Source organism: Dasypus novemcinctus, chromosome 15, assembly GCF_030445035.2.
Source record: "Dasypus novemcinctus isolate mDasNov1 chromosome 15, mDasNov1.1.hap2, whole genome shotgun sequence".
In the NCBI taxonomy this organism is placed as follows: domain Eukaryota; kingdom Metazoa; phylum Chordata; class Mammalia; order Cingulata; family Dasypodidae; genus Dasypus; species Dasypus novemcinctus.
The window spans coordinates 35,845,059-35,872,887 of record NC_080687.1 but is presented as its reverse complement, the minus strand read 5'-3'; the positions used below and the strand labels follow the sequence as shown (position 1 = coordinate 35,872,887).

General features: G+C 40.9%; 1 protein-coding gene across 6 annotated transcripts in view; it reads right to left on the bottom strand.

Moving 5' to 3' along the window:
* DOCK9 (dedicator of cytokinesis 9) overlaps window positions 1-26,220 on the bottom strand; it is a 370,241-nt gene extending 344,021 nt beyond the window's left edge. For 3 of the 6 annotated variants that reach the window (XM_058276466.2, XM_058276467.2, XM_058276470.2), the window contains exon 1: window positions 26,062-26,220. In XM_058276466.2, the coding sequence (XP_058132449.1) occupies window positions 26,062-26,197 (136 nt within the window). In that variant the 5' untranslated portion in view covers window positions 26,198-26,220. The remainder of the gene's footprint in view (window positions 1-26,061) is intronic. The other 3 variants (XM_058276471.2, XM_058276473.2, XM_058276469.2) reach the window with 2 other exon arrangements.
* Between the last annotated feature and the right edge of the window lie 1,609 nt (window positions 26,221-27,829).

Sequence of the window (27,829 nt, the reverse complement as noted above, 5' to 3'; positions counted from 1 at the left end):
GTGAGATAAAATTTTTTAAATGGATGAATGTGAATATTAACCTGCTATGGCATTTGGATTCCATTATATATATTTTGAAAGAGTGATATGACAGTTTAAGAGTTAAGCTATCAGTATATATAATACTCCAGCATTGACAAACTTATGAGGAAAAAAATTAGATATAATGTAAAAATGTCCAAGGGCCTTCATAGTTTTCCCAAATTATTTTAGGGAGTATATAAGCAAAATCGCTTGCAGATCATTGAAAATGATTGTTTTATAGCCTTTAGTCTCACTGTTCCACTTACTGTTCCTGCAAAACAAATTATCCCCCAAATTTATGAGTGAAGACAATGACCATTTTATTTATGCTTACAGAGTCTGTGGGACAGGAATTCAGACAGGACACAGCAGGAGAAGGCTGTCTCTGTTCAACAATATCTGGGACCTCAACTGGGAAGACTCAGAGGTGAGGTAACTTGAAGGCTGAGACCTGGAATCCCATGAAGCCTTGTTCACGCAAATGTGCAGTGCTTGAACTGGGAGCACTTGTGGCGTGGATGACCAGTGAACATGGCAGAAGTTGCAAGACCTTGTTTGATCTAGTCTCAGAGATAATGTAGCATCACTTTCCCATAGCCTATTTGTTGAAGCAGTCACAAGCACACCCAGAGTGAAGGGAAGGCGCTGAAGACCCTAACTCTCCATGAGAGGGATGTCAAAGAATTTTAGCACTTTCATCACTATAGAAAAAAATGACTGACTATATTTTAAGCACTTACTATACTGCTACTCAATAGAAAGCCCGTAATTAAAATATAGGTGAAAATAACTTTGTTTTGTGTCCATAAAACAATTCCAAAGCCTATTCAAAATACTAGGAAGGAAATAATGGTTCAGTGAGAGATACTGGCCATTGTATATCCTGTTATAATTTTCAAAAATGTGCAGGAGAGAGTGTAAACTACAATGTAAACTACAATCATCGCTTAGTGGCAATGATCCAAGATGTGTTTATCAATTGTAGCAAATGTGCCACACTAATGAAGGATGTTATTGATGTGGGAAAATGTGGGAGGGCTAGGGAGCGGGGTATATGGGAATCCCCTATATTTTGTGTGTAATATTTATGTAATATGAGTTTCTTTAAAATAAAAAAGTATATATATACATATAAAGAACAAATGGACACACACACAAATACTATGAAGGAAAATATGGTTCTCTTCCCTGATACCTGCTACTTATCCTAAATTGGGTCCTAGGCTCTAATTAATCCCTCTTTAGCTGTAATTGTCATCTATGAATCTCAATATGCTTTGTGAACAGTGCCTACTAGGCCATCATCTTAGGGTAGGTTTTGTTCATATTTTATATCTTAGAAAACTGAAACTGAGGTAAGCACTTGGGCCAATAGCAATCCAGATGGTCAATCAATGTGGTTTCATTAAAATGCGTTCTTTTTGGCTGGTGGTCAGGCTCTGAATTTACTTTTCAAACTCTTTCACTGGGAAGACCGTGGGCTTTCCCTCATCTCCTTTTCCATTTTTCCACTAATATGGCTTGGAGCACTCCTAAGGAAATCATAGGTGTTTCTGTATTGGTTATTTTATTTTCCTTCTGAGAAAGCCTCATTTTGCTGGAAACTAACATGTTACAGACCTTGTTACACAAAACAGTGAATGTGGAATTTTACAGGTTCCTTGTGTGTTCTATTTAGCTGTGTCAATAGACACAAAGTGAAGAGAGCTCTAATTTGTGAAAATTATGGAAAAAGTCTTGGGAATTGTATAAATGAAACCACTGACTGATGACAGTTTAATTTGAATATCCTGGAGCCTTATGGAAAACATTCGGAGAAGCGGGTGGTTAATAATGTGCCCTTGTATAATGTTTCACAAACGATGTTTCAGGAAATGTCACCTTTTTATGTGTCACTACTGCAGAGTTTAGCACATTTTTCCTAATTGTTTAATCTGTTTGTTCACTTCTCAATTATAAGCCTCTTGAAGGCAGAGATTGTCTAATATTTCCTTTCTTTCACTCATCAATCTCATCACTGGATTAGATACATAGCAGTTGTTTAGTCTGGGAGTGACAGTCAAAATCTTTAACAACCAACCAGTTAGAAAGGACACTAGTTATAGCATTACCCCCCAGCTGTGCCAGGCCACTTTAATTGCGGGGTCATAGGAGATCCTGGGACTTCAGCTAGTGGAGCATTTGGGAGGCAGGGTTTATTTACCATCCAGGACAAAACTATTTATACGTTTTAATAATTGATATGTAACTATGCCGGCAAATACCAGCTGAACGTCAGCCCTGCAAGTGTCATTATCTCCTTTTGACAAAAGAGTGAGCTAAAGCCTAAGATGAAACGTTATGTTCCCAAAGTTACACAACAACTTAATAGGACTGGAAATCAGCAGCCAGGTTTCTCAACTCCAAATATCCCAGACTAGGTAGTTGATGTTATGGATGATGTTGCTCTGCCTCTAGCCCCTGGATCCTGTTTTCATTCCTACTTCCCCTACTTCCTTCCTGCCTCCCATCTAGTCATGTGCTCTCCATAGTTCTGGGTGCTTTTGATCTCAACAACCAATGTCTGTTGCACTTTAATGGAGAACTTCCTTCTAGTTAGAGGAGCCCACTTGCTTGCCGGCACAGTCCCTGCAGGCCGTCTATAACCTGTCACTGATGGGAACCTGGGGCAGGAAAAACTCAGCTCCCTCTTCTTGGGTGTGACCACTAGGAGGCGCTGCTTACCCTCCACAGCCCCCTCAGGGTCAGGCTACAGCCAGCCTCCACAGAAAGTGGCACTGCCCACGCCCTTGCTTGGCTGCCTGCCCTTGCTTGGCTTCCTCCCCTTGCCTGCGCCATGGCCCCACTCTCTAAGCGGTTTTACCTGTGAGCACTTCCTTAACAAGTCACTAGCACGCCAATCTGTTTCAAGGGAGCCTGACTTAAGACATCTTACTTATTACTTTAAGGTTCCATAAAGGCCAAGAATATAAACACACACACAAAATAGTGTATACTGCATTTAGAGTCATACTTTTCCAATTGCTGTTCAATTATCTTAAAATATTATTTTTCTGTATTTATGAATTACTATTCATAAAATCAGAAACAATATTATGGTTTTATTTATGGAGCTTCTGAATTGGCAGCATTTGTGTTTTCAATCACTATAGTTAAGGTTTTTTTTTTATGATGAATTAGACAATTATGAACCCCTCAATATTTTTTATTTATTTATTTATTTATTTATTTATTTTTAAAGATTTTTTATTTCTCTCCCCTTCCCCCCCAACCCTCCCAGTTGTCTGCTCTCTGTCCATTCGCTGTGTGTTCTTTTGTGGCTGCTTCTATCCTTATCAGTGGCACCGGGAATCTGAATCTGTGTCTCTTTTTGTTGCATCATCTTGTGTGTCAGCTCTCCGAGTGGGCGGCGCCATTCCTGGGCAGGCTGCACTTTCTTTCGCGCTGGGCAGCTCTCCTTACGGGGTGCACTCCTTGCGTGTGGGGCTTCCCTATGCAGGGACACCCCTGCATGTCATGGCACTCCTTGCACGCATCAGCACTGCGCATGGGCCAGCTCTGCACAGGTCAAGGAGGCCTGGGGTTTGAACCGTGGACCTCCCATGTGGTAGACGGACGCCCTAACCACTGGGCCAAGTCCACTTCCCCCCTCAGTATTGTTCTGTAAGTCATTAATAATATAACAAACAAACGATGCAGAGGTTAAGAATGTGGACGCTGGTGTCTGATGCTTCATTTGTTTATGGGTGATTTATATTTCCTATATTACATACTGTTTAAAGAATTTTCCCATTTTTCTATTTGAATGTTTATTTTTTCATAATAATCTATAATTGCTCTTTATATGTTATGGAATCTAAACTTGGTCATATGTGCGGCAGGTATTTTTCCTGTTTAGTCATTTGTCATTGATTTTGTTATGATAATTTTTGTCTGCAGAAAATTGGAGATTTTCTTTTCATCGTTAAATTCATCAATAAGGTGGGAGCCTATTGCAGTTCTCCAGGTAGGAGGTGGGTTGGCTTGAGCTAGAGTGTTGCTAGTGGATGTGGCAAGAAGTAGTTAGTTTGAGGACATAGGTATTGTAACCTATGTCCAACAAGCATGACTGAGATACTAAATATGGGGCCTGAGGATGAGGAGATGGAAAAAGGCAAATCAAGGATGACTCGAGGCTTTTGGCCTGATTAACCAGTTGGACTATGATGCCACTGGCTGAGATGGGCAAGACTTCAGGAGGAACAAGTCTGGAATCATTTTAGAAACATGCTTCAACATGCCCAGTTTTATAATGTGATGCACATTCATGTCTTGTTCATTCATTGCCTATGAGGATCTTTCCATCAAAGGGAAATGCTGAGTCAGACTAACTATTGAGCATGCCTGAAACAGGTATTACTATGCTGCTTATATTCCTAGGTAATGACTTAGAGGCCAAGAGAGCTAACGTATACCTGCAAGGTTGTGGCCTCACACTGTACCTGCTTTGGATCTCTTATGTGGACTCCAGCACATGCTATGCAGTAAATGGGGAAATCTTTGATCCATCTTATTGTCTGGGGCTCATTTAAATGAGTTTGACTAGTTTCCCTGAATCCATAGTTATTTTTCGTAACTGCCCAGTCAAGTCAATTAAGCAACTTGGCCCAGTAAACCAAGTTAAAAAAAATCTGACCAGTTTGTCCATGTCTACAGGGCAACGGCTGTGAGCTCAGTCTGTGGGGAGCATGGGACAGGGCTGATTTTTTAAGTGATTTTGCAAATATACAGTTCTGCATGGATGATTGTTTTAGTTTGCCAAAGGGTTGCCTTGCAAAGTACCAAAAATGGATTAGCTTTTATAATGAGGATATTATTTAGGGTAAAAGCTTACAGTTTCTAAGCCATGAAATGTCCAAATCAAAGCACCATCAGAAGGGAGTGGGTGTGGCTCAGTATTTGAGTGCCTGCTTCACATGAATGAGGTCCCAGGTTCAATCCCCAGTAACTCCTTTGAAAAAACAAAAGAAAAAGAAAAAAAGGGGGGGGGGAAAGCACCATCAGTGATGCTTTCTCACCAAAGTCAGATCTTAGTGTCCTGCCATGTGGCAGAAGCAAGGTGGACCCTGCTGAGGTCCCTGCCTTCCCCTCCTGGAGCTCAGCAGTGGGCATCCAGGCGGAGGGCTTGTTCTCTTCCAGGCCTCCTCTCTCAGTCTCAGCTGCTCCGCTCTCTTCCCTATTTCAGCTGTGAGCTATCAGGCATTCGGCTTTTCTCTTCAGCCTTGAGCTGCTCCGTGGGTCCAGCCTCTCAGGGGCCTCATCCTCTGCCTCATTGCTCTGCTGATTTCAGACTACTCCGGGACCTCTCAGCCTCTCAGGGCTGCTCTGTTTTCCTGCAGTTTTCTCTCGTGCATGGCAGGATCAAACTGGCAGCTTCTTTTCTCTCTCTCTCTCTACATTTATATAAAGTTCCAGTAAGTGGGCAGACACCCAACCTCAATCACAGTACCCCGACAAGTCCAGTCAAAAGAGCCCCACACCCACAGGAGTGGATTAGTTCAAGAACATAATCTTTTTCTTTTGGGGATTCATAAAATAACTTCACACAGTCACAGATTAATAAGAATTTTCTAATGACATTTTGAAATCAAACTAAAATCAATCATTTTTTTGGGAAACTAGACTACCCCTTAAAGAATACTGATTTTTTTTTTACCTTTATATTATAGTAATATATATTTACATATACAACTCTAAATTTCCTATTTTAAATCACTTTCAAGTGTACAATTCAGTGGTATTAATTACATACTCAATATTGTGCTACCATCACCAATATCCATTACCCCAACATTTTCATAGCTCAAACAGAAACTCTACACCTGTTAAGCAATAACTCTTCCTTCCCCTCATCCCCTGGCCCCTGGAAACCAGTAACCTGCTACCTGTCTCTATGAATTTGCTTATTCTAGGTATCTCATATAAACGAGATCATACTATATTTATCCTTTTGTGTCTGGCTTATTTCACTCAACGTGATGTCTTTAAGGTTCATCCATGTTATAGCACATATCAGAACTTCATTCCTTTTTACAGCTAAATAATAAGAATATTGAAATTAGTTAATTTTAACCATTTGATTTGATGTGAAAAAATGTGTGCTCCTCTTAGCAAAATTCTCCCAAACTGATACATAAGGGGAGAAAACAAAATCAAAATATTTTAATTTAAGAATTAAAAAACATAAACATCTCCTTTCTTAGAGGTTGGGAAAATCCCCAATTTCTTGGGATAAATTCCCTATGACTCCTCAGTGAAATATGTTCAGAGACTCCAAACAGTACTAATCCATGTTGACGAAGAGTTTAGATAAACATGGAGGTCAAAATAATTCCTCATAAATTCTGCAATCCTGTTTCGAGGGTAAAGTAGTTGTTCTTTTTCAGGCATTTGGATAACTCGGTCAATTTGCTTAATCAAAGAAGCTTAAGACAGTTATAACAAATGACACATGAGAAATTTTTTTTTTGGTAGAAAGGAGCCGATTTTTAAATATTTAGAGCGGAAACTTAGCTATAGTAAATGATTCAGAGGATTACAAGAACTAGACAATAAACTTGATGATTAGGCCCAAATGACTGTAAAAGTCAACAGCTAAAAGGAGTGTTGCTGCGGTTTTTATAATAAAATGTAAATCCATTTTCTGGCTTGCTGACAGAACAACCAAGAATGTGGGTAAAAGAAAGTTCATAAAGGATAAGAAGTCAATTTGGTCTCTGATAATAATGGGAAACATACTGGGCAGGGGAAGAATTCTTCTCAGAGAGCATGGATTCTCTACAGTTTCTCCTTGAAGAACACTTAAAGGGAAGCGGACTTGGTCCAGTGGTTAGGGTGTCCATCTACCACATGGGAGGTCCGCGGTTCAAACCCCGGGCCTCCTTGACCCGTGTGGAGCTGGCCCATGCGCAGTGCTGATGCGCGCAAGGAGTGCCCTGCCACGCAGGGGTGTCCCCCGTGTAGGGGAGCCCCACGCATGAGGAGTGTGCCCTGTAAGGAGAGCCACCCAGTGCAAAATAAAGTACAGCCTGCCCAGGAAGAGCTGACAAAACAAGATGACGCAACGAAAAGAAACACAGATTCCTGTGCTGCTGACAAAAACAGAAGCGGACAAAGAAGAACACGCAGCAAATGGACACAGAGAACAGACAACTGGGGTGGGGCAGGGCGGAGGGGGCGGGCGGGGGGGAGGCAGAGAAATAAATAAAAATAAATCTTTAAAAAAAAGAACACTTAAAAATAATAGATAAGCTCTGGTGAAAAATCATGGTTTTTGTTGTCATGGCTTCAGTGAATGAGCAATCCATTCTTTGCTTTTATTCATTATCACTCCTCCCTCATTATGTGTTATCATTTTGACTAATACATACTGATTATTTTAACTACTAATGCACTTTAAATCAAAGCCTTTTTTTAAGTTAAAAAATATGAAATCCTTAAACACGAGACTACCTAATATTGTATTTCCTCTGATATATTACTTAATTTTGGAACTTCCACATTACAAATTAGTAAATTATTAAGAGTTATACATTTAATAGCCAAATATAAAATATCTATAACCTAGCCAAAAACAGAAAATAAGTGTAAGTATAATTTATATTGAAATTTCTACAGGACAATTAAATACGTTAATGCACAAAAGCTCTTAGGAAATGGGAAGCGGACATGGCTCAACTGATAGAGCATCTGCTTACCATTTAGGAGATCCAGGGTTCAATACTTAGGGCTTCCTGGCCCGTGTGGTGAGCTGGCCAATGCACTGTGCTACCATGCGCAAGGAGTGCTGTGCCACACAGGAATGTCGCCCACGCAAGGAGTGCGCCCTGCAAGGAGAGCCGCCCAGCATGAAAAAAGTGCAGCCCACCCAGGAGTGGCGCTGCACGCAAAGAGAGCTGAGTCAGAAAGATGATGCAACAAAAAAGAGACACGGTTTCCCAGTGCTGCCTGATAATAAAACGGATGCAGAAGAACACACAGCGAATGAACACAGAGAGCAGACAATGGGAGGAAGGGGAGAGAAATAAATAAATCTTTAAAAAAAAAAAGCTCTTAGGAAAGAGCCTAGCACATAATAAGTGCTCGATAAAAAGCTGGTTTTGTTTTAGTGTATTTCTACTAGCTAAGAGTCATCTTGATAGACTGCATTAAGAACAGAAAGTCAAATGAGATATATACTGTGAAGAGAAATATCAAGTCCTCTAGGAATGGGGAGAAGACAATAACATAAATGACAAAGCACTCAACATAGGAGAGAGTACCCAAAGTGTTACGGAGATTCAAATAGATGCAGGGAAACTTTCAAGTGGAAGAAGCATTTATCCTGGACCTTAAAGGATAGAAGAAATTTTAGCTGGCAAATATCAGAGAGATGCATTCTAGGTAGAGGGAGAGAAGAGAGCACAGATGCAGAAAAGGGTGGAAATGAGCACAGGAACAGGATTATCTGGTTTGCCGGGAGTACAAGATGGCAGCAGGAGAGTTTCTGGTTAGGCTGGAAAGGCGTTAGGGTGAAAGCATGGAGATCTCAGATAATGAGAGATGGGGGGCCCTCAAAGACTTTTCTACTGGAAAGAACTTGAATAGAAGAAGTTTTGGGAAGATTAATCTGAAAGCATTTTGCACCTGCTGTATTGAAGTGAAGAGGAAAATTCCTTTCATATAGGAATATGGTTCTCATTTCATAGATGTGGTCATTGACTTGTTTAGGTCAGGATCAACTTTTAATTTTCATATACAAGTCCCGTGCTTTTTCCATATAGGTATCATTTTGAAAGTTCTTGTCATACTATCTGAAAGTTGAAGAGAACTTAAGAAACAAAGTCAGGAGTGAAACTCAGTTTTCTAAAAATATTGTTTGAGATCCTATAACTGGAAGTATGACATCTATAGTCACAGGTAGTGATATTTATTTTACAGAAACAGATAAGAGTGTTCATTATTGTACCAGGCACTATTCTAAGCATTTCACAAATATTAAGACATCTAATTAGCATAAAAATCCCATGAAATACTGCAGCAGTTTGACATGTTTATGAATTCAAAAAATAGGTACTGGATTATGTTTGTAATCTGGTCTGTACCTGGGTGTGATTGAGTATGATTAGGGCTTTGATTGGGCCACATCATTAGGGTGTTGAGTCCCCACCCCTTGGTGGGTGGGGACTTGCAGATAAAAGGCATGGCAAAGGACAGAGTTGAGGGTTTTTGATGTTGGAGTTTGATGCTGAAGCCTTAAGCTGGAGCCCCAGGTAGTAAGCACACAGAGGAAAGAGAAGCAAGCCCCAGGAAAAGAGGAACTCTGAGCCCAGAAAGAAGCAAGTCCTGGGAAGAGAGGAACCCTGAACCCAGAGAGAAGCAAGACCCTAGAAAATAGGAACCCAGAAAGCCTGAACCCTCACAGAGGTCAGCAGCCATCTTGTTCCAACATGTGAAAATAGGCTTTGGTGAGGGAAGTAACTTATGCTTTATGGCCTGGTATCTGTAAGCTCTTCCCCCAAATAAATACCCTTATAAAAACCAACCAATTTCTGGCGTTTTGCATCAGCACCCCTTTGACTGACTAATACAAGTACATATTGCTATTATTGAAAGGTCAAGTAATTTGACCCAGATCTTAACAGCTGGTGGAACCAGTGTGGCTCCAGAGTCCATATTTATGGGGCTCAATGGGTTCCACTGGGATCCTGGGGAGATAAAGTGTCATCCGCAGTGTTAGCAGGGTACCAGGAAGCCAAATACCAGAGAAACAGGGCTGCTTTCCTTTGCTTTGGGGAAGAGGCATAGAGGGTCATGACTGAGATGCAGAATCACCTGGGGGCAATCCTCTCCACCCCCAAAATCTCTATTAAGGATTCATTTAGACAAACAGGTACCTTTTTAAGAATGAAAATACCCCTGGGAAGATAAATATATCTTTGTCCAGTCACACCTTAGAGAGAATTATTTTATTTAGACTCTCTAACTGTAAAATCTGAGAAACCCAGCATACTCTCTTTTGAATAAATCAAGGAATGGATGAATTTAATTTTCTGAAGTTTGGTTTAAACTAGATTACTATGAAGAAATGTGCTCCTACACTGTCTCTGAAGGAAGTTCCAAAGAACATTTTGAAAACAGACAACACCACTTGAATTACATATATGACCTCTTACAGGGCCTCCTTTGAGGTCAGTCCTGTTTGGGTTTTCATCAAGTCATCCTGTCCTTCCTGGTCTCACCTAGACCATGTTTCCCAGGCCCCTGTGGTCTTGGCGGGGTCGTGTATTAGTCATGTCCAGTGGAATGTGGAGAGAAGTGACCCGTGGCACTTCTAGACTGCCCCCTATCCCTCCCTTGGATTCTCCATGTGTCTCTCTTCCCTCATCTGTTGATTACATGCATAAAATCTTCTGAGGCCTCTAGGTTTCTAGAGGATGGAAGAACTAGTAGATGAAAGAGGACTGAGTCCTTGAATAATTACGTGGACAAGAGCCCCCTTCCCCCACCAGACCATATTGGACTGTGACTTTTTTTTGGTTAAGCCACTGAAGTTTAGGGCCTGTGTGTTAAGGGAGTAAGCCTCTCCTGACTAATATACACCATACCTCTTGGGTTACTAACGGGGTTCTTAAGACTCTAAGGGTCACACCCATCCTGAGTCTGAACCCCAGATCTATAGTGCATTGGACACAACTGCTGCTCTTAGATTTATATAACACTGGTGCTATACTCATTTAGTCCCCAAGGCAAACTACTTGATTGAGTTTCTGTTTCACTGTCAATCAGTGGACTGAGTCCAACTCAGCAGGAAGAGTTCCTGTTGGTGATAAGCTCTATTGCTGATAAGAGGCTTTGACTATCCAATGTGTGTTCCATGGTTTAGACACCGTGTCACCTCTGTCTTCTACAGCTCTGTCAACAGACCGGACAGCTTCACTGCCCCTGAAAAGTGCCCAGAATCTTTCCTATATTTTCTTGAGTGTGTGCTTTGAGACCATGAACTGTCAGTAGAGCCTGACCCACGAGTGCCAGAAGTTTCAAAAACATTAACACCCACTGAGTGCCCAGAGAGTTAGAAATCTATTTTAATGCATCCTAATGTTCTCTTTTTGTGTCCTCATGGAGAGATATGCACAAATTCACTCTATTTGTTTTGTGGAATAAGTCTGAGAATAAACCAGAAATTCCAACACAAGGGACTAAATTCTTATCTGTTAGGTTCAAAATCCCTCAGTAGAATTTCTCTGACTGTCGAATGTGTATTTTTACTAAGGTAACTATATGAATTTTACTGACTTGGCAAAAGTAAGGTGGCTAGAAGTCAATCCACCTGGAGGGGCCCTGAAGCAAATACCACACCTGCTTGATAACACTGTGTGTCACTGTGAGCTGTGATTCTGGGAGTTAGCTGGCTGCTGACACTTGAGGTGAATAAAGATACTTTATAGTATTTTCTTCCAGATATATATAATACATGCCCATGGGCATGTATTCTGACTGAAAAGAAGTAATTCAGAAACAGTGATCTAAATAGGTCTGGATTTTATAATACTTTTGAACATGCATTGATTTGAATTGCTTGTTGCTTTATCAGAATTATATTATTTTTATGTGAAATATTGAGTGACAGAATGATATGGCTCAAAACTATCTTAGAGACATTATAATTTGGTCTCCTCAGGTGACAGAGCCACACACCTAATAATGGAACTAGGAATAAAAGCAAAGGTTTTGAGTCCAAATTTTTAAGAACCAAAATTTTAAGAGGCCTCCAAAGGAGAGGATGTTATTGCTTTGATATTCACAAACGTAGGCAAAACAATACTTCTGAGGATTAAATTGGTATCAGGCAAAACCTGATTGCATATGAAAGAGTTTCATGAACTGTAAAACACTATATCAATGAAGGTTACCATTACTTCTTTTATCACAAATATTTTTTGAGCAACTATAATGTGCCACTTTTCTCATTTTCTGATGTCATTTAGACATATCAGCAAACAACACACAAAATCCATGAAGCAATCTAGTGCTGAATAGACAATATATTGTAGATGTCTAATATAAGGTTGAGAGGTGATGATGAATGTTTTGATATAAAATAAAGCAAAGTAAGTGTTTAAAGAGTAATAGATGACTATTTTACATAATGTGACCAGGGAAGGCCTCTCTGCAGTGGTGACATTAGATTAGAGACTTGAGTGATGGGAAAGCATGAGCTGTGTGGACATATGAAGGAAGAGGGTAAAGACATGGACTTGCATGAGATTAACTAGATAGAGAATGTTGAGGGAGAAGTGGGGCTCTCCTGGGACCTTCCATCATCTATAGAGTGGGAAGAGGAAGAACAGCCAGCAGTGGAGACCAAGAAGCAACAAGTTAAATGGAAGGAAAACCAGGAGCATGTGATGTCCTTAAAACCAAGTAAGAAAAGCACTTCAAGAAGCTTAAGCAAGTTGATATCCACATGGAAACAATATAATCAAATCTCCACCTTATCCTACGTATAAAAATAGGTTCCCCATAGATTAAAAATCTAAATGTGAAGAGCAAAACTAAAAAAATTTTAGAAGGAAATGTAGGCAAATATTTTTACACCCTCCACAAATGGAAGAATGTCTTTAAAAAGACATGCATAGCAAAAAACACAAAGGCAAAGAAAACTAATAAACTTTAAAATTCTATTCATCAAAACTACTATTGAAAGAGTTAAAAGACAAAGCACAAACTGGGGAGCACAAGCTTGATACTCCCTAATACATAAAGAAATCCTACAAATTAGTAAGACGAAGACACATAGCCCAAATAGAAGAATGGGCAGATGTATTTCTCATTTAAGGAAACCTGAATTGGCACTAAAAATATGAAGAGATAAACAACTTCAGGAGCTATTTTGAAAAAAAAAAAGCAAATTTAAATGCCCAAAAGATGTGATTTTTTTCGCTAGCTTGTCATGCATTAAAAAAAAACAGCAATGCCAAGAATTGGTGAGGATACGGAGCACGGGAACTATTATTCATGCTACAATCACTTTGAAGGACATTTTAGTATTATTTAATAAAGCTGAAGATGTGCATTCTCTGTGACCCAGAGTCACCAGAAGTCATGAACAAGTAGGATCGTAGCAGCACTGTTTGTAATAGCAAAAAAATGAAATAATACAAATGTCATCAACAAGAGAATAGATAGACTTCCAGGAAAACGGAGGATTAGAGAGGCAGAGGGATCACTTCTCTCTCAGAAAATAGCCAGAGGACAGGTAGACACTGTCTGGAGGGCTGTTCTGGGGCTTAGGACATCAGGAGAAGACTAGATACTGCCCACAAGAGAAAGGAGTAAAAGATAGGAGTCACAGCTGGCTGGAAAATGCCATGAGGAAAGCTGCAGCAGCAGCTGCTGGCACCTGTTCTCCATACTCAGAGTAAACAGCCCCTGACAGGTGACTACAGACTGAGGGGATTGCAGGGATACTCTTTTCCCAAGGGAGGAGAAAAGGAGGAACACAGCCTACAAGCAAATTCAGATTTGGGCTATCGAACTTGGTTTGCTGCATTGGAAGGCTCACACACGTCCAGGCTGAGGGACCATGAGAGCCCACAGGGAGCTAAAGATCATTTGCCTTCACAAACACCCTCCCACTGCCCTGGGTTGGTTGCTGAGGACACATGGGTAGGGAGGGTGCAGACTGCTAAGGGAGGAGAACAGATTCTGAGAAGGTTTGTTTGGGAGGCTTGACCCACCCAGAGGACATTAGTTGTGCATCATCCACACAGGTGACATTACAATGAATGCATTACCCCAGCATCTGGAGTCTGAGCTAAGAGGTCTGTCAAAGAGCGCCATCTGCTGGCAGATCATAAAAGTGCATAAAAAGAAGGGAAATAACAAATAAATAAACCCATCAGGTGCCTTTAATGCCCCCCTCGCCAAGGCCCTTGGAAACTGGATTGCACTCCATTTCTGGGTCCTTAGCCCTGGTTTGAGCAGTTAAACAGGGGCAATCCTAAATATCTAGAACAAGTTGAACTGAGAATCAAAAAACACGCGCAAGGAGTGCGCCCTGTAAGGAGAGCCACCCAGAGTGAAAGAAAGTGCAGCCTGCCCAGGAATGGTGCCGCCCACACGGAGAGCTGACACAGCAAGATGACACAACAAAAAGAAACACAGATTCCCGTGCTGCTGGCAACAACAGAAGCAGACAAAAAGAAGAACACGCAACAAATGGACACAGAGAACAGACAACTGGGTCCGGGGGCGGGGAAGGGGGGAAGGGGAGAGAAAGAAATCTTTAAAAAGAAAAAAAAAAGAACAGTGGTAGCTCACAGTTAACAGTAAATCCTAGGGAAGAGAGGGAAACTGAATGTCAGTGTAAACTCAGCATCATAACTGGATGCCTGGCCATCAGCAGAAAATTACAAGACATGCTAAGAAAAAGGAAGAATGGCCCTGGCAAAGGAACAAATCAAAGCTCCAAAGGAGACACAGGACTTGAAATTACTAATCAATGAGGTTCATACAAATCTCCTAAATCAAATCATGGAGTTGAAGGACAACATGGCTGAAGAAAGAAAAGACATTAGGAAGACAGTGGGAGAGCACAAAGAACAATCTGAAATCTTGGATTAAAAAAAAACTGCTGAGCTTATAGGAACAAAAGATGTAGTAAGGGAGATTGAAAATAAAATAGAAGCATGTAACAGCAGATTTCAAATCATGGAAGAAAGTATTAATGTTGCAGACAGAACAGCAGAAATTGAAAAGAGAAGAACAGAGAGAGAAAAGAACAGGAAAAAATTGAGTAGGGGCTCAGGGAATTGAATGATACCATGAAGCATACCAACATACATGTTATGGGAGTTCTAGAAGGAGAAGAGAAGGGAAAAGGGACAGAAAGTATACGTGAGGAAATACTGACCAAAAATTTCCGCTCTCTCATGAAAGACATGAATATACTCGTCCAGGAAGCACAGCATACTCCAATTAGAATAAATCTAAGCAGATCTACCCCAAGACATATAATATTCAGAATACCAAATGCCAAAGATAAAGAAATTTTGAAAGCAGCAGGGGAGAAGGAAAACATCACATACAAGGAATGTCCAGTAAGACTTAGTGTGGATTTCTCTTCAGAAAACATGGATATGATATAATTAAGGTGCTGAAAGAGAAAAACTTCCAGCTATGAATTCCTTATCAGCAAAGCTATCCTTCAAATGTGATGGTGAGTTTAAAATATTCACAGATAAACAGGAACTAGCAGAGTTTGTAAACAAGAATCCAGCTCTATTGGAAACACTAAAGGGAGTTCTTCAGCCACAAAGGAAAAGAGAGAAAGGCAGCCAGAAAAGAAAAGAGAGGCAGGCAAAATTAAGATATGACATATGAAAGTCAAAGGATTAAATGGTTGAAGTAAGTAATGCCTTTGTAGTAATAACATTGAATATTAATAGATTAAACACCCCAACCAAAGACATAGAATAGCAGAATGGATAGAAATGTATGGTGCAGCTATATGCTGTCTACAAAAGACTCACCTTAGACCGAAGGACACAAAGATTGAAAGTGAAAGCTTGGAAAAAGACATTCCATGAATACAGTAACCAAAAGAAAGCAGGGGTAGCTATACTGGTGTCAGACAAAACAGACTTTAAATGCAAAAAGAAATGATAAGAGATGCAGAAGGCCCATTATGTCTTAATAAAAGGCACAGGAAGAAATAACAGTCATAAATATCTATGTACCTAGCCAGGGTGCCCCAAAATACATGAGGCAAACTCTAGCAAAACTGAAAGGAGAAATAGACATCTCTACAATAACAATTGGAGACTTCAACACACCACTTAATTAATAGACAGAGCAACTAGACAGAAGACCAACAAGGAAACAGAGAATTTGAACAATATGATAAATAATCTGTATCTGACAGACATATGCAGAACACTGGACCCTAATCAGCAGGATACACATACTTCTCAAGTGCTCATGGATATTTCTCCAGAATAGATCATGTGTTGGGTCACAAAACAACTCCCATTAAATTTAAGAAGACTGAAATTACACAAAGCACTTTCTCAGATCATAATGGAATGAACCTGGAAATCAATAATAGGCAGGAAAGGGGGAAATTTGCCAGGATATGGAGACTAAACAACACAGTGCTAAACAATCGGTGGGTCAAAGAAGAAATTGCAAGAGAAATTAGTAGATATCTTGAAATGAATGAAAATAGAACACAATTTATCAAAACTGATGAATACAGGGAGCAGATGTGGTTCAAGCAGATGGGCACCCACCTCCCACATGGGTGGTCTCAGGTTTGGTTCCTGTTGCCTCCTAAAGAAGATGAGCAGACAACAAGCAGACACGATGAAAAGACACAATGAGCAGAGGCAATGAGCAGACACAATGAACAGAGGCAATGAGCAGACACAGCGAGCAGACAATGAGCGGATAGATGAAGTAGCCATGTGAGGGGGAGATGACTTTCAGTGGAAATAAATTTCCTTCACATCATATTTAAAAAAACAACAATCGGGAAGCTGATTTGGTTCAACTGATAGAGCGTCGGCCTACCACATGGGAGGTCCAGGGTTCAATCAGAGGGCCTCTTGACCAGTGTGGTAAGCTGGCCCACATGCAGTGATGACGCATGCAAGGAGTACCATGCCACATAGGGCTGTCCCTCGGAAAGGGGCCGCACACATGGAGAGCTGACACAGCAAGATGAAGCAACAAAAAGAGACACAAATTCTTGTGCCACTGACAAGAATACAAGCAGGCACAGACGAAAACACAATGAATGGACACAGAAAGCAGACAACTTGGGGGGAGGGGGAGGGGAGAGAAATTTTTTAAAATCTTAAAAAAAATCAAAATGTATTGATGTATATTCTTCATACATGAACATACATAAACAATATGTGTATGGTAAAAGTTGTAAACTTATGAAACATGCATAACATCATACAGGGCTCCCATACCTTAACCCACAACCAATACCCTGCATCACTGTGAAACATTTGTCATAAATTATGAAAGAGCATTGTCAAAGTATCATCATCATCAAACTACAGTCCGTATCTGATACTTGATGCATCTTTCCCCCCAACCCACCCCACTATTTCTTTTGTTCACAAACATACAATTTATCTAAAGTGTACAATCAATGGCATTCAATATAATCACAGAGTGGTGCATCCATCACTTCAATCAATATTAAAGCATTTTCATTACTCAAAAAAAAAAAAGAAAAAAAAACAAAAAACACACCACTATCATATCCGTATGTCCTTAGCACTACTAATTAAAAATCCTATGATGTGCTTTCACCATTTCTATTCATTTCCAGACATTTACAAACAACTTTTTACCAATTCTGCACAGATTAAACCTCAGCTTTCCATTCTCTAACCACATTCTCTTCTCTGGTGACTTATAGTCTAGCTATTAACTCCATGAGTTTGCTCATTAAATTTAGTTCAAAATAGCGAAATCATACAATATTTGTCCTTTTGTGCCTGACTTGCTTCACTAACATAATGTCCTCTAGGTTCATCCATGTTGTCCTATGCTTCACAACTTCCTTTCTTCTTACAGCTGAATAATATTGTATCGTGTGTATATACCACAGTTTGTTTATGCATTCATCTGTTGTATATGTATGTATGTTGCAGATATCTGTTTGTGTAACTACTCTCAGTTCTTCTGGGTATATACCTAGCAGTGGTATTGTTGGGTCACATGGCATATTTATATTCAACTTCCTTAGAAAATGCCAAACAGATTTCCACAGTGTCTGTATCATCCTACATTCCCACCAACAATGTATAAGCATTCCTGTCTCTCCACTTCCTCTCCAACACTTGTAGTTATCTGTCTTTTTAATAGTGGCCATTCTGATAGGTAAGAAATGATAGCTCACTGTAATTTTGATTTGCATTTCCCTAATAGCCAGTGATGTTGAACATTTTTTCATGTTTTTTTTTTTTTTTGCCATTTGTATTTCTTCTTTAGAAAAATGTCTATTCAGGTTTTTAGCCCACTTTTAAATCAGGACATTTGTCTTTCTATTTTTTAATTGTAGGGCCTCTTTATATATCATTGGTATTAGAACCTTGTCAGATGTGCAATTTCCAAATATTTTCTCTCATTGAGTAGGCTGCCTTTTTACTCTCTTCACAAAGTCTTTTGAGGTGCAAAAGTATTTAATTTTGAGGAGGTCCCTTTTTTCTATTTTATTCTTATGTTGCTCATGCTTTGGGTGTAAGGTTTAAGAGACTCCCACCTACTACAAAATCTTGTAGAGTTTTCCTACATTATTTTCTAGGAGTTTTATGATCCTGGCTTTTAGTTTAGGTCTGTGATCCATTTTGAGTTAATTCTTGTAGAGAGAGAGATAGGGGTCCTCCTTCATTCTTTTGCTTATTGATACCCAGTTCTTACAGCACCATTTGTTGAAGAGACTGTTCTGTCCCAGAAAACAGACTTGTTAGGCTTATCAACAATGACTTGACCATAGAGGTAAGCGTCTATTTCCGAACTCTCAATCTGATTCCATTAATTAATGAGTCTATCTTTATACCATTACCATACTATTTTGACCACTGTGGCTTTATAATACACTTCAAGGTTAGTATACTATAAAGCTACTTGGCTTGGTATATATTAATAATTACTTTAATATGCTATAAGATTCTATTTGCAAGTATTTTGTGAGATTTTTTGCATCTATGTACCTTAGAGAGATTGGTCTATAATTTTCTTGTCATATCTTTATCTGTGTTTGGTATTAGGGTGATGTTGGCTTCATAAAATGTGTTGGGTAATTCTCTCTCCTTTTCCAGTTTTTGGAAGAGTTTAAACAAGATTGGTGTTGGTCCTTTTAGAAATGCTTGGTAGAATTCACCTGTGAAGTCATCTGATCCTGGAATTTTCTTTGTTGGGAGATTTTTGATGACTGATTCAATCTCTTTCAAAGTGATTAGTTTGTTGAATTCCTGTTTCTTGTAGAGTCAATGTGGACTATTTGTGTATTTCTAGAAATTTGTCCATTTCCTCTATGTTGTTGGCATATAGTTTCTTATAATATCCTCTTATGATCCTTCTTATTTCTGTGGGATCAGTCCTAATGTACCCCCTCTTATTCCTGATTTTATTTATTTGCATCTTCTTGTTTTCCTTTGTTAGTCTAGTTAAGGGTTAGTTTATTTTATTCTTCTCAAAGAACCAGCTTTTGGTTTTGTTGATTTTCTCTATTGTTTTCAATTTATTTCTGCTCTAATCTTTGTTATTTCTTTCTGTTTGTTTTGAGATTGGCTTTCTGATCTTTTTCTGGTTTCTCTAGGTGTTCAGGTAGGTCTTTGATTTTTAGCTCTTTCTTTTTAAATATAGGCATATAGAGCTGTATCTTCCCTTCTCAGCACTGCTTTCACAGTATCCATAGTTTTTTAAATTTTTTTAAATATTTATTTTTTTATTTATTTCTCTTCCCTTTCCTCCCCCTCCACCCTGTTGTATACTTCCTATATCCATTTGTTGTGTGTTCTTCTGTGCCTGCTTGTATTCTTGTCAGTGGCGCCAGGAATCTCTGTCTCTTTTTGTTGCATCATCTTGTTGCATCAGCTCTCCGTGTGTGTGGTGCCACTCCTGGGCAGGCTATGCTTTTTTTTTTGCATGGGGTGGCTCTCCTTACAGGGCACACTCTTTGCGCGTGGGCCTCCCCTATGTGGGAGACACCCCTGAATGGCACAGCACTCCTTGCACACATCAGCACTGCGCATGGGCCAGCTCACTACATAGGTCAGGAGGCCCTGGGTTTGAACCATGGACCTCCCATGTGGTAGGCGGACAACTCTATCCATTGAGCCAAATCTGCTTCCCTCATTGTGGTAGGCCTCCAAGATAGCTTCCAATGATCCTCACTTCCTGGTATTCATGCCCTTATATGGTTCCTTCTCACTCTGAGAGGGGGTGACCAGTGTAACAAATAGAATGTTTGAGAAATGATGGTGTATGACTCCCAAGGCTAGGCTGTAAAAGATATTGCAGTCCGCATTGCTGTCTTGGATCATTCTCTCAGGGGAAGCCAGCTGCCTTATTATGAGGACACTCAAGCGGCCCGAAAGAGATATCCACATAGCAAGGAACTGAGGCACGAATTTGGCAGCTATGTGAGTGTGCCTTCGTGAAAACGAATTGTCCAGTCCAGGCGAAACTGCCAGATGACTGCATTATTCACTGACATCTTGAAAGCAACCTCAGCAGAGCTTGAGCCAGAACCATTCAGGTAAGTGTCACATAAATTCCTAACCTGTTTATTGTTGTTTTGAGTTGTTAAATTTAGGGGGTAATTTGTTATATAGCAATAGATAACTAATAAGGGCATATAATAGAATACTAAAGGACATATAAACTATGGAACAAAGAACAGGGAAAAAATCCAGGATTGTATATTATGTATGTGTGTGTTATCCTCTTGACAGCATCAGTGTTGAAAATTATATACTGGTTGCTTGAATCTTTTTTTTTTTTTTGATTTTTAATATCTATGCACTGTACTTAAATCTAGTTTGGAGCCAGTAGTGTCTTGTATTATGTCAAGGGTCATTACTTTAATTCACCTCTTTCCTTTCTATATTATACAAACCAGTTTAGGGCACTAGAAACATTTTGCTAGTTTTATGATTTTTTAAAAGAGTTTCTTATTACAGTTCTCACATTTTGACCTTCCATCTCTCTTGCTTCAAATTCACATGGCTAGAATCCATTACAATGTCCTAAAATGAAACAAGGGCAGTCCATGTGAAGGTTTTGTTCTAAAAATTTCAGTTTCTATTCCTGCTCCATCAGTGGGGGTTCTGGCGGGGGGGGGGGGGGGGGGGCGGGACCTGGGACTTAATGCAGGCATGCTTTCTCTTTCTTTTCTTGTTTTCATGTCATAGGTCAGAAACTGGAGCACTTTTCTGGTTCAGAGACAAGGAGAAGAAAGAAAAATGTGATATGAGTTTGGCTACAGCTCTCTCCAGTGAGGGACAGAGCCAATTCTTGGCCTCAGAGCATAGCTAGTAGTATCCCTTAAATCGTCCTCTAGTCATGACTTTTTTGAAATAGAAAATAGATAATCATGGCCAGAGTGAGGTGGTAATGACGGGCAGCAGCTGCACAGAGAGGTGTGTGAGAGCAGAAAACTGGACTTGCCGTCCTGGCTGCAGCTGCTTACAGTGGGCAAAAGCACTGCTGTGTGAAATTTAGGTTAATTGCTGCTAAAATTATACTGGATTTTTTTTACCTTTTATTATCACAAGTAAAAATCTAGGAAGTTCTGCCATTAATTGCCTAATGAGCAAAAACACAATCTGTCAAAAAGGAAATTTTTTAGCATCTGTCCTCAGCAAAGCCCTATGAGAATGAATTATCTTCGCCTGCAAACTCTCATCTGCCCAATTTCGAAGCTAATATTTATGAGGGCAGGGATACATCAGTATATCTTTCCTCATTTACAACACCATCACTACCAGGTCAGGGCAAGAATTCATTGTGCTATTCAAGGCCTGATATCTCCTGGGGGATCCATATTCCCCACATCCCCCCAAATCACACCTACTTTATTTTCTCTTTAACAAGCTGATAGGAATGGGCTTCTGATGGGACTTCTCTCTGCCCTGAATTCACCATCCTTTAAATGAGGGGTCAGCAAACTTTTTCTGTATAAGTCCAGAGAGTAAATATTCCAGGTTTTGAATGCCAGAGGCAAAATCAAGGATATTATGCAGGTACTCATAAAACCATTTAAAGATATAAAAACCAAGTGTGACATAGGGGCAGGGTATTAGGAATTGGATTTGGCCCATTGATCGTCGTTTGTCCAAACCCCTGCCTTAAATTCTTTGTTTAAGGTGCTGCCTCTATCCCCTATCCATTAACCATAAACAAAGGATATGCTCTAAACAAGCAAAATCACATGGAACTGTCAACACCTGTCATCAAGAATCATAACTTCCATATGAAATTACATGATGCTTTGTTCCCTTACAGAGTGCACACTTTGGATATTAAATCAGGTCCAAATTTATCAGGTGCCTTCACACCTTCTTAGCTACTCAATTCTGGGAATAACTCTGCACCTGGATGTTGCCCAACTCCGGGTCCTCTGGGTCCCTATTTCATCCCTTTCTCCACAGCTTATACCACTGAGGTCTCTGCGTGCTTTGGGGCCAAGTCTGTGATGATACAGATGAGAATGTTTGAAAGCTTTGCCTGGGGAATGAGTTATCCCTGGAGGATAAACAAAAGTTAAAGAATATTCTGGTTTGATTGTAACAGGAACTTTATGCTGCTAAAAATAGGATTGGTTTCTTCATATTTGGATGCATTGATATATCAAAGGATGATGAAACCAGCACGCAGGAATACAAGACTGAGTTTATTGCTTTACTATTGTAAAGGAGATTGGTTGGGTAAGAACAATTTCTCTGAGTAGGGAAGAGTGTTGACCTATTTAAGGTTTGGGGAGCACAGAGCTCAGGGACTAGTGGACTTTCAGAGATATAGGTGGGTTGGCACATCTATAGAAATGTGGTTACTGGGAGCTGTTGCTGATTGGTTGGCACTCAGAGGCATGCTTACTAATGTGGGTCAATATCTGATTGGCTGTTGGCACTTAGCGGCATGCTTATTAATGTAAGTCAATGTCTGATTGGCTGACTTGCAGAAGTGAGGTGTACAAGTGTGGGATGTGAAAGTGTGTTCACTGAGGCAAGTTGTCATGGATCAATTGAAAATCAGTGTAAAACTTTCTGGTGGCTAACTGTTCTCATGGCTACAGAACTATCTTTTTTGTCCCCCAATTTGTGAGAACTTTAAAATGCTCAGGTATAATATGTATAGCTGTTTCTCCAGTTGTTAAAAATCTGCCTTATCCTCTGTCTTAGTTTCCTAAGTCTGCCATAACAACTTACCACAAACTGGATGACCTGAAACAACAGAAACCTATTGTCTCACAGTTCTGGAGGCCAGAAGTCCAAAATCAAGGTGTCATCAGTCACGCTCCCTCTGAAGTTGCAATCTATGGCATTCTTTGCCTCAGCTGTCTCTTAGCATTCTCTCTTCATCTATCTAAATACCCTCTCTTTTTTTTAATATATCCCCCCCCCCTTGAAGCTTTTTGCTTGCTGTCCGCTCTCTGTGTCCATTCTCTGCATGCTCTTCTGTGTTTTTTGCTTGTCTCCCTTTTTTTTGTTGCGTCACCTTGCTGAGTTGGCTCTCTGCAGTGCTTGCAGGCTGGGCGGTGCTCTGTGGTACGCAGGTGAGCCTGCCTTCACAAAGAGGCCTAGGACACAAATCCAGGGCCTCACATTTGGTAGACAGGAGCCAAACTGATTGAGCCACAGCTGCTTCCCTAAATGCCCTCTTTTTATCAGGGCACCTGTCATATTGGATTTAAGGGCCCACCCTACTCCAGTACGACCTCATTTTAACTTACCCAATTCTACCTCGAACAGTCCTGTGTCCAAACAAGATCACATTCTGAGGTACTGGGGATTAGGCCTTCAATATATCTTTTGGAGGGACACATTCAACCCATAACACCCTCCATAGCAAAGACTGCTAATTGCCTATCTAATATTTATTCTCCCCTTCGTCCTTACTGACAGAACCCTGTTTTTCTTGAGGGTAGCAATGTTCCCAAAACAACAGCAACAAATCCCTACAACTCCTAGCCAACCTTGCATATTGGGTTGACCATGTGATAGTTGTAATCATGAAATGAGAGCCTAAGTGGTTAGTTGTTGCTTCTGAGAAAGCTCCTGAAAAAGAGATGAGTCTGCTGGTATGCATTTTTCTTGTTCTGGTCTGGAACAGAGTCACGATGGCTGAGGGGTAGAAGCCATCTTGGATCCATGAGAGCTAAAGTCATGGATCCAAGATCATGATGGCAGATAGAAAGAGAGAGAGGGAAAGAGGTGCTGAGGGTGATGGAACCAGTGCATCAGTTCCTGGGCTGCCTGCCTCCAGACTTGTAGCTGTGTTAAAACAAGACAAACCCTCATTTGGTTCTGCTACTGTAAGTTGAGTTTTCTGTTCTTTGTAGCCAAACCTATTCCCAGTTGATAAACCTGCCTTTCAGTTTTCCTTATCTCTTTACCTCACAGACTTTTCAATGGCTCCCATCATGTCCTCAGTGCACGGTAGAGTGCCCAGCACATCAGGCAACACACTGCTAATAGATGTTTGTTAAGTGTTCAAGTCCCAGATCAGGTTTTGTGTGCCTCCTGATATGAGGCAATAGGAAATACAAAACTCTACCTGCTTAGTAGTCCTGCCAAAAATAATTAACTCAAATCCAATCCTTAAAGAAACTGCTAGATAATCTACAAAACAACTAGCCTGGATCTCCTGAGAAGTCCCTTGTGAACAAAAACAAGAAGGTGCGGAGCATTCAAGAATAAAAGAGACTAAAGAAACACCACCAAAGGCATTGTGTGAAGTTCAACTGGATCCTGAAACAAACGACCAAAGCTATCCACATCACCCACTATTGTTGACTGACCTCCTGGAGTGACAGAAGCATCCACTGTAGGCTGGTGTGGAAAGGGCACTTTTCAGTGGATCGATTCCCCCACTCAGATTGCTATGCAGAACACTCATGTCAAGGGAGAAACTTGGAGTGTTGTTTATACTAAGAAGCACTTCATTTAGCTGGGGTATAGAAATCCAGGAGTATCTTCACCATTCCAAGAATTGTTACCACCAGAGAGGCTTAAGAAAACACTTAAATCTATTAGGGATGCTCCTGCAGGGATAGCCAGGCCATTGTAACCAACTCACGATAATCCTGTCCCAAGCCTCTGAAGCCGCCAGGGATGCTCCTGGGTTTATCTTCTTCTTCTTGATATATGGGTGAGACCCTGACTATGGAGAAGGGAGGTGAGAGTCTGGGAAACCTCACTAGGTATGTAGTAAAACTCAGTCACAGCTGCCACTTGTCCAAACATAACCAGTGTGGCACGAGCACTGAAAGGAGGGGGCAAGCTGTGAAACTCAGATTGCACTGAAAGCATAAAACAGTGACTTTGAAGTTACATCTTATTGAGTGGAAGGAAAGGAACCTGGGGATCTTCCTGAGCACCAAGTATAGGGCCACAGCTCAAGTCCAGGTGATCCACTAGGGCGCAGTAGAGTATAGTGGTTAAGGGCACAGGCTCTGAAGTCAGAGAGCCAGTTTCAACCCTGCGGCTCCACTTGGTGGAGAAGTCTCCTTAAACTGGTCTCAACCTCTCTGAGCTTTAGTTTCCTGATCTGTAAAATGGAGACGATGACAATATCTAGATCATAGGGCTATTGTGGATAATACGTGTGCCTGACATATTGTAAATACTCAATAAATATTGGCTATTATTATCATTCATTGAAATTACTTATTATTCACAAGATAACTAAAGGGGAAGGTACCCTGGCACATATAAATCTAGGGGATGAGGTGTGCACCAGAGCAGACAAGGACAGAAGTACATAGAAACTCACTAAGGACAGCCTGAAAACGCTCTTCCTGAAGGCGAGTTGAGGAATGAATGAATGTGAGGAGATGGACACGGTCCACCCACATGCCCAAACTTTAACCCTGGCTTAGGTCCTTTTGAATCAGATTGGTCCATCAGGGAAAGTCGGCGGGGGTATCTTAGTTTGCTACAAGACTGCCAATGCAAAGTACCAGAAATGAGTGTCTTGTCACCCTCTGTTCTAAATGACTGTAGCACTGTACCCCAGCGTGCAGACCTCAGCAGAAGTGAGGGTCTGAGAGGCCCCGGGGCTTTACACTGATGAGGCTGCTCACTGGACCCCCTGTGGCGTCTGACATGGAATCAGATGTTGAAGAAGAAGTGAGTGAAGCAAGCTGTGGGTAGGCTGACAGGTTGGAAAGAGAATGGGAGAGGGTCTGGGGAGGCTGAAAGAGCCTAAAAAAAGAAGCATAAAATCTGCTGATGTGTCTTCTAAGCGTAGTTGAAGACCCTGACTTACCTCCACTCAGAAGTTTGTTTTGTGTGGCACGGCCCTCTCCATCTTCAACCACCACTCGCTCAAGAGAGCTACCGTTGATCCTGAGGTACTGCGACATGGCGATCAGGCTTATGGCAGGGCTTGTCTCCTCAGCCATGGGCTGCTCCGTGGGTCCAGCCTTCAGGGCCTCTTCCCGTGCCTCTGTGCTCTGGGACCTCTCTCAGCCTCTCCAGGCTTCTCTGTTTTCTTGAAGACTTCTCTCACGTGGCAGGATCAACATAATATGGCAGCTTCCTTTCTGTGTGTGTGCACGTGTGTGTATCTGTCTGTGTCTCGGTTTACATTAGACCCAGCAAGAGCGCATAGACCCACACTGGCTCGCACCTCACTGATAGTCCAACCAAAAGCCCCAAGGTAATCTTATCAACTAATTTAATCAAAGGTCCCTCAACAGGAATTTAATGCAATCAAACGGACCCACCCCCACAGAAATAGATTAGTTCAGGAACATAATCTTTTTCTGGGATTCACAAAAGTCAAACTATCACACTCCGCCCTCTGAATCACCAAAAGATATGTTCTTTCCATATGCAAAATACATTCATTACACCACAATATTCCAAAAGCCTTAAATTATTTCCATAGCAATGCTAAGAACAAAATCTCATAAAAATCAGCTCTAGAAATGCAGTTTGTCTTGGGTCAAAATTCCCCTCTGGCTGTAGACCTGTGAAACTGAGAAAACAAGTTTTCTGCTTCTAATATACAAAGGAAGGACAGACATAGTATAAATATTTGCATTACCACAGGGAGAAATTGGAAGGAAGCAGCTCTGAAAACCTGCAGGGCATACTCCATTAGATTCCAAAGGCTGAGAGTCATCCTTAGAATGAAGTCTTCTCCTCAAGCCTCATGAGGGCCCACCCCTTCCCTGGGCTTGCCCAAGGGTTATCTTCTTGGTTCCACCCTCATCAAGCATCTGGTCCCAGCTGAGCTTCAGACCTCACCCTCTGAGAACTTGGAGTGATGACCACACTTTCCTCAATCTCTGGGGGATAGTCTCAACCCCCTTAGTAGAGTGGGGTGGTGGCAGCATTCTCCCTAATCTCTGGCATTCAGACCCAACTCCCTCAGAACAGTGGGGTGGCAACCTAACTCTCTAATCTTTGGGACCTGTGCTCCACCCTCCTGTAACCTGGGGTGGCCAAACTGTCCTTGAACCAGGGCCCAGAAGATCCACCCTCTTCCAATGCTGGGGCAAACACACCCATTCTATCACATGGTGGGATCCCTTTCTCAACCTGAGAGGATGTCTTAAGTTCAGACCTCAGCCTCCTTAGTTTTCCTCTTGAAGTTGTTTTTCCTTTAGTCTCTCCTTTCCCTGTCCCTTTTAGTCCAGGCTGACAAGGGTTACCGATCTCACAAATAGCTTGTCAGTTTTGCATGCAGTACACAGTCATCAGACAGTAGTACTTTCCATGAGAGCTTCCTGGGTAACTGTGTTTCCAATCCTGACTTGCACTGAAATGTCTGCTTGTTTCCAAGTTCACTTTAGTCCTCACTTAGGTCACTATCCTCTAGGGGCTTGTTTTCTGGAAGCTTGGAATTTCCCAAATCATCAATCTCTGGTTTCTTTGTGCCCAGCGGTTTAGTTCTCAGCTTATCTCTTTCCTCTTGAGTTTTGCTATAAGCTACAAGAAGAAACTAGGCTGTATTTCCCACATTTAATTTGTAATTTTCAAATTCTGCCTTCCATGGAATATTGGGGGTCAAGTTAACACAATCAAAG